At 36.8% G+C, this 13,643-nt stretch overlaps 1 protein-coding gene across 1 annotated transcript in view; it reads right to left on the bottom strand.

Annotated features, from left to right (window-relative positions):
* EIF3E (eukaryotic translation initiation factor 3 subunit E) overlaps positions 1-13,643 on the bottom strand; it is a 42,989-nt gene that overhangs the window by 21,797 nt on the left and 7,549 nt on the right. Inside the window, exons 3-6 of the mRNA XM_013006673.3 lie at positions 13,177-13,219; positions 12,046-12,150; positions 5,538-5,663; positions 4,651-4,775 (exon numbers count right to left, since the gene is read on the bottom strand). Coding sequence (XP_012862127.2) covers positions 4,651-4,775; positions 5,538-5,663; positions 12,046-12,150; positions 13,177-13,219 — 399 coding nt within the window. The remainder of the gene's footprint in view (positions 1-4,650; positions 4,776-5,537; positions 5,664-12,045; positions 12,151-13,176; positions 13,220-13,643) is intronic.

Raw genomic sequence — 13,643 nt, 5'->3', positions numbered from 1 at the left:
GAGCTCCCAATATAATGATTTTTTTAAAGTTACACCCAATGAACTGATACCAAGGGCTCAAGTAGAAAAAATGTTTTGAAAATGATGATGGCAACAAATGTACAAATGCGCTTGACACAACAGATGTACATATGGATTGTAGTAAGAGCTGTAAGAGGCCCCAGTAAAGTGATTTAAAAAAAAGAACAGAAACTTCACAGGGTTTGGAGGTTTTGGAGTATGGGTGCATGGAATAGCCTAAGGAATTAGCCTGGTATGGAGGGAAAGATGTTTAGTGCCTCCGTTTTTTACATAGTGCCTGAAATCTTTAAAGTTTACAAGTGGCCATTCACTGCACATCAATAAGCTTTAAGGCGTTGTTGGGCTGTTAACTGCAAGGTCAGCAATTTCGAACCACCAGTTGCTTCCCGGGAGACTTTCTACTCCCATAAAAAGTTATGGGAAATGCACAGAAGCAATTATACCCTGTCTTATAGGGTCTCTGTAAGTCAGCACCAACTCAGTGGCAGTGAGGGGTTTTTTTTGGTTTTGGTGAATGGAACAACAGAGGAAGAAGAGTTAGGTGGAAGAAGAGTTAGGTTCACAGGAGGATGTGGAAATGTGTAGTTTAAATGCTATCTGGTCTCTTGTCATGAGACCAAACGAATGAATAGTGCCAGTTATTGAACATTTTGATCAACATTTTAATAAGGAATCTTGATAAAAATATGGAAAATGCAGAACAGAATTTCCAATTCTCATGGCCTCCAGACTTTCTAGAGCACCTATGGGGCTGAGTGAACCCCTGAACCTACAGTCCTGAGATAATTTTTAAATATTAAAATAATTCTGAAATCTTGAGACTAGTTTAACTTAACTAGAAAATATTTATGCCTTGGGCATTATACTCTTCAAGAATTATCTATATGGGATCAGAGCGACAAAAGCCATAGAAAAGATTAGCTGTAGACAAGAACCATAGGGGATGTGAGCTGATGTTAATAGGAGAGGGGTAATTCAGACAAGTGGGGTAAGAATGGCTGTACAACCGAAGAATGTAATCAGTGTCAGAATTGTACATGTAGAAATAGATGAGTTGGTGATCATTTTTCTGTGTATAATCTCAACAAGAAATTTAGAAAATAAATGCATAAATACTTTAATAGTGGAATAACTATTTTCCCCTTTAATAATAAAGTACATGCCTGGCATATCATATCATCTCCCCTTTTATATTTCCTATCATCCTTACTCCACAGGAAACCAAATCCTAGTAATTTCCATTGCTGAAACAGCCAAAGTTTTCCTTATTTTTGACGCATTTGATAAGCCTTAAATTTGGAGTCAGCCATCACGGGTTTCCATAGTAAGAGTGAATTCTGATCATTCAGAGAGCCCTGGCAGTGCAATAGGGAATCACGTGGTGGTTAACAAACAGGTGTTCACACCTAGCAGCGGCTCCATAGGAGAAACGAGGTGGCAATCTGTTCTGTACAGCCTACAGCCAAGCAAACCCTTCAGGGCAGTTACTCTATTCTGTCCTGCAGTTACCATAAGGCAAATACCAACAACTGTTAGCTCAGGGTAGGCTCATCTCCTGGTCCCAGATTTTAGGGCTATCAATGAGCATTTATACCCACCTCACAAGTTTCATTTAGGGACAAGAAAATACTGTTATGGTTTTTGTTTTTTTCCCCAAATAACTTCTTACTTGAAAACATGCTTGATTTATTTCTAAAAATAATGAGAAGTATATATCCTCAATTGTGACCAAATGTGAAATTCTCATAAAGCATCTTTTTGTGAAGATGCACACAATGATCAATGTTAAAAACTAGTTGTTTCACTCACCAATTCCCAAACATCTTGCAACAATTTACCAATCATCTTTCTATATATACCATATCTGCCTAATATTGGCATGTCTCAATCACCGAATGCAATTTTAAATGCATTTTTAATCATCAGTCTCATAAATGTAATAAAAATATAAAATCTTCATTTCAGTTAACAAATGACAAAAATTTAGTTCAATATGAGGGGTGTGAAATTTAATTAACCAGAGTTAATAAAAAGCATACTGCAATGCAACTGGTAAAACACATTATTGTAATCTTGAGTATATTAACAGCTAGTACGAGCGAATAGTGACAGTGTACTCATACAAAGTTTAGATATCACCTAAAGAAGATGGCTTATTTTGAAGATCCAGTTTTTAAGAAGTACATGGATAACTGGAGATTATTCAAGGAAGGGAACCAAAATAAAGAGCATGCTAAAATATGATAAAAAATATCTATTCAATCTCTAGAGCAGCAGTTCTCAACCTGTGGGTTGCAACCCCTTTGGGGGTCGAACAACCCTTTCACAGGGGATCGCTCGATTCATAATAATAGCAAAATTAGAGTTCTAAAGTGGCAATGAAAATAATGTTATGGTTGGAGGGGTCACCGCACCATGAGGAACCGTATTAAAGAATAGCGGCATTGGGAAGGTTGAGAACCACTGCTCTAAAGGAAAGATGGAGAAGGCAAAATCATCTTCAATTGACCTACGTGTTTTCATAAGGCTGTCTTATTTCTGAGTCAGAACTGACTAGATGGCAGTGAATGAGGCAAAGAAATAGTGAAAGTTTCATAGGCAGTTGAACTTAACTGGAATGGTATATTTTATACATACACACATACATATGCGTGTCCAAAAATATGGATCGTTTTTCAAAGATATGTATTGAAATTTTTTTTGCAAAACCTTATCAACTTCAAAGTACTCTCCGTTACACTTAATACATTTGTCAAATCTGCGATTCCATTCTTGGAAACATTTTTCAAACATCTGTTTGGATGGCTGACAGCACATCCCTCAGCTTTTTTCTTCATGTCTTCTACATCATCAAATCACTGTCCTTTCATGTCCCTCTTTATTCGTGGAAACAAAGTCACATGAAGCAAGGTCGGATGAATAAGATACATGGGGCAAGAGAGGCATGCTGATTTTTGCAAGTTTGCAAAACTGGCGCACTGAGATGAGCAGGTACATTGTCTTGGTGACAAAACCAGTCCCATCTGACACAAATCAGGCCTTTTATGTTGCACACTGTTAACACTGTTTTCAGAACCTCTAAATTGAGAGCTTGATTAACAGTCTGACATGGAGGAACAAACTCCAAATGCAGTAAGAGTCGACATTTTCATCCATTTGGGAAGTTGACAGCCATCCAGAACAAGGTTTATCATCAACTGACATTTCACCTTTTTTTAAATAAAAACACTCGTACACTTGAGGTTTCTCCCCCATAGCACTTTCCAAGTAAGCTGTGCTTAAAAATCTCAACAGTTTCTGTAGCATTTTTCCTCAGCAGAAAACAAAATTTCACAGCTGCAAGTGTCTCTTAAATCGGCCATCACAAAAAGAGGTTTGTGCAAAACGGCTTTTATGAAAAAATTCACTGTGACCAGAGAGAACCTTCCCAGGTGAAGTCACTGGGTGCACTAATTCAGAGTGAGTTGTTTGATGCTCGCGTAGTAGGAAAAATGTGTACTATAAAAGCTGAACCCGGAGGAGCTTTTTTCCTTTTTTATAGGGGGGTGGGGTGGGGGCCTTGAATACACATATTGCTAGACAACTACAAAACAGTGTAATTGATATTCATAAAACAGAAAATTTCTTATGATTAAACAGACCTAGTTGATAGAGCAAAGAAAATACAAAAATAATTTTTACATGGAGTATATTATTTCTTCCAAATACTATGGCCCAGACCTTATTTCTGAAGCTTAAATGTAAAGACCCATTACCTGGGATCTTATTAAAATGCAAATTCTGATTCCGTTCTTCCAAAATAAGGTCCTCAGGTTCTGCAGGCCTATGCGCTAGCATGTTCCCTAATTCAAGTAATGCTTCTAGAGCGTTTTCTTTTTCTTTTCTAATCATAAATATATATATATATATATATATTTTAATTTTTTAAAATCATTTTATTAGGAGCTCATACAACTCTTATCACAATCCATACACACATCAATTGTGTAAAGCGCACTTGTACATTCATTGCCCTCATCATTCTCAAAACATTTTCTCTCCACTTAAACCCCCAGCATTAGGTCCTCATTTTTCCCCTCCCTCCCCGCTCCCCCCTCCCTCATGAGCCCTTGATATTGTTATTTTGTCATATCCTGCCCTGTCCGACGTCTCCCTTCACCCACTTTTCTGTTGTCCGTCCCCCAGGGAGGAGGTCACATATAGTTCCTTGTAATCGGTTCCCTCTTTCCTACCCACTCTCCCTCTACCCTCCCTGTTTCACCACTCACACCAGTGGTCCTGTAGGGCTCATCTTCCCTGGATTCCCTGTATTTTCAGTTCCTATCTGTACCAGTGTACATCCTCTGGTCTAGCCAGACTTGCAAGGTCGAATTCAAGTCATGGTAGTGGGAGCGGGGAAGAAGCATTTAGGAACTAGAGGAAAGTTGTATTTTTCATCATTGTTACATCGCACCCTGACTGGCTCATCTCCTCCCCGTTCTAGAGCGTTTTCATTAACACATTAATCTACCATATAAAGGGAGATTGGATGCCAACAAATCCAAATGTGAAAGAATATGATTTAAGCTTTAAAAAATCCCATATAATGTCATAGGACAAAAGCTGAAAACACATAGTGAAACAACTTACTGTGGTTGGTAAAGGAAGAGATCAATAATGTTATCCCGGCCTTTGGGGTGGTTGAAGAAAACAAACAGAGACCAGTGAATGAGCCATGTTCGCTGCTGAAGAGACTGGAGTGGAGAACTCACTGACTGAAGGGTTTAAAAATGTATATATAAGAATTATGGGAGAAAAAAGCATTGTGAGTATCTGACAATGAGGCAGGATATTCATTAAAAGCTAGTACTCTCTGAGACATGCACTAGGATCATTATGGTTGAAGTTTGATTTCCTGTACTTATCTCTACATAAGCCCCAACTGTCCAAAATTATGACTGTTCTCAGAGATGGATTCAGTAATGTCTACTAAATCATTCTAGTAAATTACTAAAACCATTTTAAAATCAAGAACCGAAGTACACATCTCCTAAGAAATGGTTTTCATAGACAACTACAGATGAAAACTGTCATCTTCCGCATAAACCATATCAACCACTGCTGCATCCAGTCTGACCGCAGCCTGACAGGCAGAACAGAACTGCCCTATTGGGTTTCCAAGGCTATAAATATTCACCAAAGATTAAAGCCACACCTTGCTCCCTCAAAGAAGCTGCTGGGTCCAAACCGCTCATCTTTTGGTGAGCAGAGTACTGTGCCATTTTCATGAGCATTTAATGAAAATTGGCTTCTTTTCTGTAAGAAACTAAGGATGTTTCAGTTTCCTTCAAGGAGGTCTAGTGAAAACAGTTAAGCTCGCTGACTATGACAATAAAAGCTACTCTGAACATTTTAGTTATGTAAGTGCACAGTGCTTTCTTTCCTACCCAGAAATGAGGATACGCACATACAACTGGTGGGTGGGTGGGGGGTTGGGGTGGGGGGATAAATTCACCAATCACTCGACGGTAACTCACATTATTATCAATGGTCTCTTTCAACCTTGTAAGGTCTTCCATGGCTGCATCCCAATTCTGCATTAAGATTTCAGAGGCCAGTTTCCCCCAAAGGGAACTCAGAGCATTCCTATCAGTTGCTGGAACCTGTTTAAGCAATCACAAGTCATTATTTTCTGAATACCCAAGTAGAAAAGAGATCATTTAAAAAGGATACCACATAGCATTAGATCTATAGCTATCTGCCCCGGACCCCTGTATCAACAAAGTTCTTACCGGGTCACATTTATGTTTTTAAAACTAACAAAACAAGAGTGCCCCTTAATTTTGGTGTAAACCATTTTATATGAATTCACACAAAACTAAAAAAACTTCAGGCACCTAAAATTTTGGGAACTAAGGTTCAGATAAATTAGTTGCTAACATCACTGTGAATAATCGAGACATAATCTCTTTGAAAACGCAATGAGAAATTACTTCCTAGGATACCATCAAAAGAGGCTATATAGGCTTGGGGGCATGGAGGTGTTCAAAAATCAAGCCTATTGTTTAATAACATTGAGGAATTATGCAACAAATGATAAACATTTTTTTCATACAATCCTGCCCCAAAATGTCTATGCTCATCATATAAATAGGAAACTGTTGCTGGCTCTGTGACCAACTTGCCCAGAGTTACACCTAGTAAAGCACTCTCTGGATTCAGTTTCAAACACGCTGTTTTTATTGCCGCTAATTGTCAGTGAGTTAATTCCAACTGCGGGCAACCCCTCCATGGGAATAGTAAGAACTCCCCTGGGTCTCCAGAGCAGTGAGTTTTCAGAAAGGGATCGCCAGGCCTATCCTTCCTTTCATCTAACATTCCAGCAGTACATCTGTATACACCGACTCCCTGAATCCAAAACTGACAACTTGGTAGAAAAGCTCTACATTTTTATACCGCTGTCTTAATCCATAAAAAAGGAGGAATAAGGGCCATCCTCATCTTACCTTTCTACTGATAGAAGAGTGTTCAAAAGGAGCGAAACACTTATAAGAACCATGCTAACAAAAATATGAGTAAGGCAGAACTACCGTAGGCAAAGCAATGGAAGAACATAGAATGACACTTAATGTACTGCATGTGCTAAACAGCAGAAGCAAGTGAGTATCTTAGAAGGAAAAGAATATTTTTGCATCCTTAATTAAAATTTACCAGGAAAAAAAAAAAAAGAGGGGGAATGACGACAACATTTAAATGGTGTTTTAATTGTGAGACATAGGTACAAATTATATGGACAGGATTCAAAGTTTTAAGTATTTTGGACCTACCATTTATTACACAGGTGATCTGGAAGGCACAAATGGTTACGCACTAACAATTAGCCAAAAGGTTGACACAGGTCAAACCTACCGACAGAGATGCAGAAGATAGGCCTGGCAATCTACATTTGACAGAACGTGCCCTTAGAAGCCCCTGGAGCAGCTCCACACGCACACAGAGTTGCCACGTTCAGAATGAACTCGACAGCAACTCAAGGGGCAGTCACAGACCCTACTACCCCCGGTTGTCATGAAGGTTTAAAAACATCTACAATATGAATCAATCTTATAGCATATCTCATTTACAAAAGTCAAAATATAGGCATATGTGTTCCCAGTTCTACTTGCATAGGTATACTCCAAACAAAACATTTAAACATGTCTGTGATCAGAGAAGTTCTCTTAATTAATACCGTTATCTAAGACTTGTCATGGCACCTCAAAGCACATTTGTTGGGGGGATTTGAGGGTCATACCTAACAGCAAATTTTGAGCAAGCTCAAGTAGACATACTCCCAAATCACTGAAGCTGTCCAACAAGTTTATGGGAATACTACCCCATATAAATGAGTTTTCAGACAGATCACGTCCTTAAGAGAATCAGGAAGACCTCAAGGATGAGTTCAAGCAGAGGTCCACTTGGAAGGTATGGCGACTGTTTTATGGAATTCCAAGAGTAATCTTGATGGATTTTCTAGGACACAACTTGTTCATGGGATTTGGGTAGATAGGATTTTTTTAAAAATGAAAAACTCTATTGGTTTGAATAAAGGCCAAGAAATTTGTGTCAATAAACGTTTTTCCATGTGACAATAGACCTGCTCATTCTCGAAGGGCAGCAAGGGCTGCTCACCCATTTACCCTCTAGCCCTTACCCTACACCTGGCAGACTGTTTCCAAATCTCAAAGAACATTTCAAAGGAACATAATGTGAATCCCCTGAGGTTGGGTAAACTGCTATTTTGAAGAGAGAGCACAAAAATTTTGTTAAAGGGCAAGAGAGATGGAAACACTACCATCAGAAATACATATACCTGTGGGGCCCTGGAATGATCCAGGAGGGTTGCAACAGCAGATACCTACACTTTATCCTGTTTCTAGTATAAAAATGTTTAACTGCAATTATTTTTCTGAAAAGGGGATAGTAGAACAAGTACGTTTGGGAACCTATGCCCGAGATGGAAGTTATGGACAAACATGAGCTTCACATTTTGATATTCTTGCTCAACAAAGGTTTCTAGGGCTTTGCAGCAATACTTTTTAGCTTACTTTCAAGTGATAGCTAAAAATACAATCAATTCAAAGGTTCATCAGCAGGAATAAAAACTTGAATATTCACAGAATGGAATGAAGCCATACTTGTTTTATGGCACTTTGCAGATAATTGCTTATTTCACAAATCAAATGTTTGTGGCAACCTGGCTCCAAGCAAAGCTATCAGGGTCACTTCTCCAAATGCATTTTTCTCTGTCTCTGTATCACCTTTTGACAATCCTCACAAAACTTCACAAACCGTGCATAACGCATAAGTGCACACTTAATAGATGACCAACCCAAAAAACCTAACCCATTAACATCAAGTCAAATTTAGTCCACAACAACCCTCTGTAGGGTTTCCGAGGATTCTCTCTCTTTAGGGGAACAGCTTCATTTTTCTCCCTTGAAGCAAAAGGTGGGGTTGAACCACCCACCTTGAAGTTAGCAGTCTAATGTTTACTTGACAGGACCACTAGTGTACTGTAAATACAATGTTCATATTCACTGGGAAACAGGCCTCGGAAACCCAATACAGGTATATATATGCACATTTGTCATACACATTTAAAAGTTGATTTTTAAAAATCCATGAAAACTAAAAAAAAAAAAAAAATCCATAAAAACTATCCAAATGACAAAGGATAAGAAGGTCTGATCCTTAAAAGTATTAACATATTTGTTGAATTTGCAATGCCATCAATTTTAGGGTGCACTATTATTTTGTTCTCCAAATGAAAAACAACCTTATAAGATGTTACCAATTAAGAAACATCCCAATTTCATTTGTTAAAGTATGAAAACGTGTGCATCTGAAAATGATACCAGACATGTTCACCCTAAGTATCAAGCAGTATTCACAGGCCCAACACCAGCCAAGATCAAGAGCTTTCAAGAGTTATCTTTGCTCTAGTTGGCTTCAGCCTCAAGGACATCTGAATCCACAGCACACATTTCACAGTAAAGAAATAGTAAATCCAGGGTACTCAAAATTCTGGACTAAGTGAAAATCACTTTGCTTCAAACTCACTACCATCTACTCTATTTTCACTAAATAGAGACCCTACAGGGCAGAGTAGAAACCTGCCTCTGTGGGTTTCCAGGGCTATAAATCTTTACAGGAGCAAAAAGCTTCACTGTTTACTACCCATAACAGATTGGTGGGTTTGAACTGCTGACCTTGTGGTTAGCAGACCAATGTATAACCAACTATACGCAGCATGACTTTAAAAAGCCGAGTAGAAAAAGTAAATACATTAAAAAAATAAAAACCACATAGCTATGTCCTTCCCCAACTGAACAGCAACAGCCCTAGCACCTAAAAATTACATTTATTGCATATTGTTTAATGGTAGAAAGGACTATCTTTTGGAGCCAGACCAGAGGTGGCAGTGAGGCTAGATTTTAACAAAATAATTAACAGTATTAACAACTTCCAAAACAAAAATGCCCCCGAAATTCCTACCAAACCTGCTCTATTATTTCATGTGAAATTAGCTCATTTTCTAGAGTACTAATCAAACAAAGAAGTTTCACAATAAAATAAGCACACTTAAGCATTCATTATATATACTAAAAGCCACCAAATCTTAAAGTAGATTCTAGGGTCACAGAGCTTTAATTTATACAACACTGACCTACAAAAGGTCACTCAGAGAGTCAAATTCTAATCTCAGATCACAGTTACAATGGTTCTTTCATAGCTTATGTTTCCTTAACCACAGATTTAAAAGAATCACCAGCCACAAGAATTCAGAAATGAAAAGCCTACTAGAGAAATAAAATAACTAATAAGCAAGACATTGATGTTTTTCATCCCAAATCCAAGAGCAGAATTTTTATATTTGCTACCACAAAACTTCAAATACATAGATTTTATACATCTATTTTAATGCAAAAGAAGTAAATCAATCTATTGTTTTATATTAAGCTCTGCTACTATACAAATAGGAAGTAACCAACTCCCTCCTACCTGAAAGGCTCTGTGGTAAAACATGAAACAAAAATACAAAATGGAATTAAATAAAATTATACCTAACTTCTACACACTCAACAATCACTACATATTAACTGCTCTTAATGTAAAACATAAACTTTGTTTTCAGATCATTGTGCTCAATTAAATTAGTTAACCAAAACATCACACTACAATGGTTTGAGTTCCACATGAAAGTAGTGTTAGGGAAAATGCAAAAGGTTAAAACTAACCCAGAATATTCTTAAAGACAGAACTAACTCAGATCCGTGTGTACGTGTGTGTATTCAAAAGTAAACAAGAAACTCCCAAAATCTTTGTCTATTTCTACCACTTACAGGAGTCTTCACATGAACTAAGTATAAAACATAATACTAGCAAAACCAGAACAGGTGACCTGTGTCTGGATAAAGCTTTTTGTAGTAGCAGGGCAGATTTTTTTTAGTCCCCAAAAGGTTCATGCGTACTACTCTGGCTCGGCTCCATGTCATTACAGTTGGCTCTTCATACCAACCTGCTTTCAAGGGTGGATATGCTAGATGAGTTTCAATATCTGGATTTTCCAGCAGTTACCTTAAGTTTCCATGTCTTAGCAAAACGGCACATTCACTCCCTGACCAGCAACAATAAATTTACTGTGCTGAAACTCTAACATGACACTAAATCTTCATTCTCAAAATTCACTCCCAGCATTAACAAATGATATGAATAACCAACTCTTTTCATGTACCTGTAATCATATCGGGCTTCTGATTTTACAATCCTGGTTTAAGCTGTTTACATTTCCAAAGTAATCAACTTTTGCTCTCCTAAATCCTTCATAATATTCAAAGAAAGACTGATGGAATTTTCTGATAAGCCACTACAAGTTTAGCATCACTGATTCCCTTCAATGCTCTTGCAAGCCAACCAAAGCTAATGTGTAAGAAAGCATTTACAAATAGAAGAATGGAAAAAAACGTGTTTTTAAACTCAACTTTTAAATCAACCAAGTGTTTGTTTCTTTAAAGAGATGGATTTATCTCTTTAAGGAGACTAATTTTTAAGGATCAAAATTACCCAAGTAATTACCCAAGTAACAATCCTTTGTTTATCCTAAAAAAGGACAATTTCCTTTCCTAAAAAGCAACCAATAGTAGCAGTCACAAAATGTCTTTTCTGTGAGACATACGGTTTTAAAAGTGAAGAAACAGGCACCAGAAGACAAAAGGAAAAGGAACAAATGTCGTCAGCCTGTCTTAAGAGCTCTTTCCCATTTTCTAGGATTGGCTAGAGAAATGGGCATAAGTATTTGCATACTCACTCTAAGTAACAACCTACTATTTCCTGTTTCAGAGCATTTTGATAACTGTAGAAAGAACTTATGGATACTGTAGTTACTTCAACAGAAGACAGGAAGAGAAAGAAATCTGTCAATATGAAGGTTTTCTTGAATTTCTTGAGTTCATATAATTCCTTCTCCTAACAAAAGCACAAAATCCAGGACTTTTCAGACAAATGAAGATAGCGGGATACTTGAGGGTTAGCAGGTATTTCCTCGGCTCTAGTAGTGCTATTTAAATTCATCTATTCACTACATAAAGAAATCACTGACCTTTATATTCTAACAGCTAAGAGCAAAAGTAAATATCACTAGAAAGGAACAAAATTTTAGAACAAACTCAAGGTTTATGTATAGAATATTGAATTAAAATTAATAGATGTATTTAATAAATATTTACTAAGTACCTACAATGTACCTACCACATACTGTGCTTACAATAATAAAACGATACCTCTATTATAAGACAGGAATTCTGCTAATGCTATAATTATATAAGATAGGACATCAGATCAGCAGTTTCTACTTTTGGATTTGAAGGAAGCGTTACATGTCCCTTTGAATTTTCAAGTCCTATTTTCTTTTGGTTAGGGAAGTTACTTTTCTTTCTTTTACAGAGTCCCATCTAGAGATGTTTTGGACAGCCGTGAGTTGACAAAATAAATTAAAGTACTTACCAGCACTCTAAAAAAATAAAGATATTCTGCTGCTCCTGAGTAATTCCCACATTCATACTGGAATTTTGCATATCTGTAGAGAGTGTCTAAATATTCCTGCCTAAACTAAAAAAAAAAAAATTTTAATTATGTTTTTTTTAAGTTTCAAAATTGAATCCATTTACTTCTTTAAATTCCCCAGAAGTAATTCTCCCAAAGTCTTTCAAAGGTTACCCCCAAAACAAACACCATGGTCAGAGAGCTATTTGACCTTTAAAATATACATTAGAAACTGGTAGATTTAACATTTGCAGTTTTTAACCTCAAAGAGTTATGAATTATAATGATAAAGAATTTGTCGTAATACAAACTTACATTGCAGCTAAAGGTCTAGGGTGTGAGTTCTACAACTGATAACTGAGCTTGGCCAACTACCAGGCACATACATCTCTTTTTTTCTTAAAATTTTGTGATTCTATACAAATAATCTCTACAGCAAACTAATATTCTCAGTGAAGATTGTACGAAAATAACACCAAGGATGTAAGGAAACTCCAAGTGAAGAAATCGAGGAGAAAGTCTCTCAACTAGAACATTAACAAATCCAGGGAACAATCCAAAAGGAAACCGGAAAGTACAATCCGTACATTGGTTGGCAAATCCTTTGTTGAAACCATTAAGTGAGAAATTATACTTGAATTTAAATGAAAGAATTAAGAGCAAACCTTCAAACTGAAGCGTTAACACAATGGAAATGAGATCAAGAGACAGTTTAAAAGGGGCTTATGACAACATTTCTGTGATTGTGAATATAAAAGTTTATGTATCCCTTCATACTCCACAAGGTATCCAAGTATGACTTAATTCTATTAAACATGTTACTAATTCAAATTCAGTTCTCTTATTAATCAGAAAATTCACCTAGTATAAAATGATTTTATATAATTATTGTGATATAAACCATCAGCTTTGAGGACTACTTTGAACTAATAGGAGGAACAACATCAATTTTAAAGAACTAAACCTTCAAATATAAACCATATGTACTTAAGTTAACCTGGAAAATATATTATTGCCAAACCTGCCTGTATAGCACTAGTCTTTAATTAGCCTATAACAGTTTCATTAGATATTTTTAAAAATAATACTTACACCATGCTTATCCGCCAGGTAGTCAAATAACATCCGACCATCCCTTAATAATAAACAAACAATTATTGTATTTGATAGACTGTGAAAACGAAAATAAATGCAACCAACTTCCGAGTAATTGCACACATTAAGTCACCTTAAATATGTAAATACTTCAACAACAAAAGATTTCCATCAGAATAAAATAGACTAGCCCTAACTGAAAATCAGTTGTTGTGACATACCATCTTGGATCTGGTGCACTAGTGAGTTATACCAGACACTCCCAGGGTGAAAAATGAGGCTTTTTACTCTCATAAAGAGTTAGTCGTGGAACCCAGAGGGGCAGCTCTACCCTGTAAAGACTCAAAAGCATTGAGTATTTTTAGTAGTGTTTGGTGCTGGGGGGGTAAGGATTACAAGTTTCTTTAGGAAGAAAAATCAGAATATTAAAGAAAAAATTCTATTTTTATACTGAGGTCAGTATC

The sequence above is a fragment of the Echinops telfairi genome, unplaced genomic scaffold (assembly GCF_000313985.2).
Source record: "Echinops telfairi isolate 266 unplaced genomic scaffold, ASM31398v2 ScPeMD7_1;HRSCAF=3_0, whole genome shotgun sequence".
NCBI classification, from domain to species: domain Eukaryota; kingdom Metazoa; phylum Chordata; class Mammalia; order Afrosoricida; family Tenrecidae; genus Echinops; species Echinops telfairi.
The sequence above is the reverse complement of the archived record's forward strand: the minus strand, read 5'-3'. Positions and strand labels throughout refer to the sequence as shown.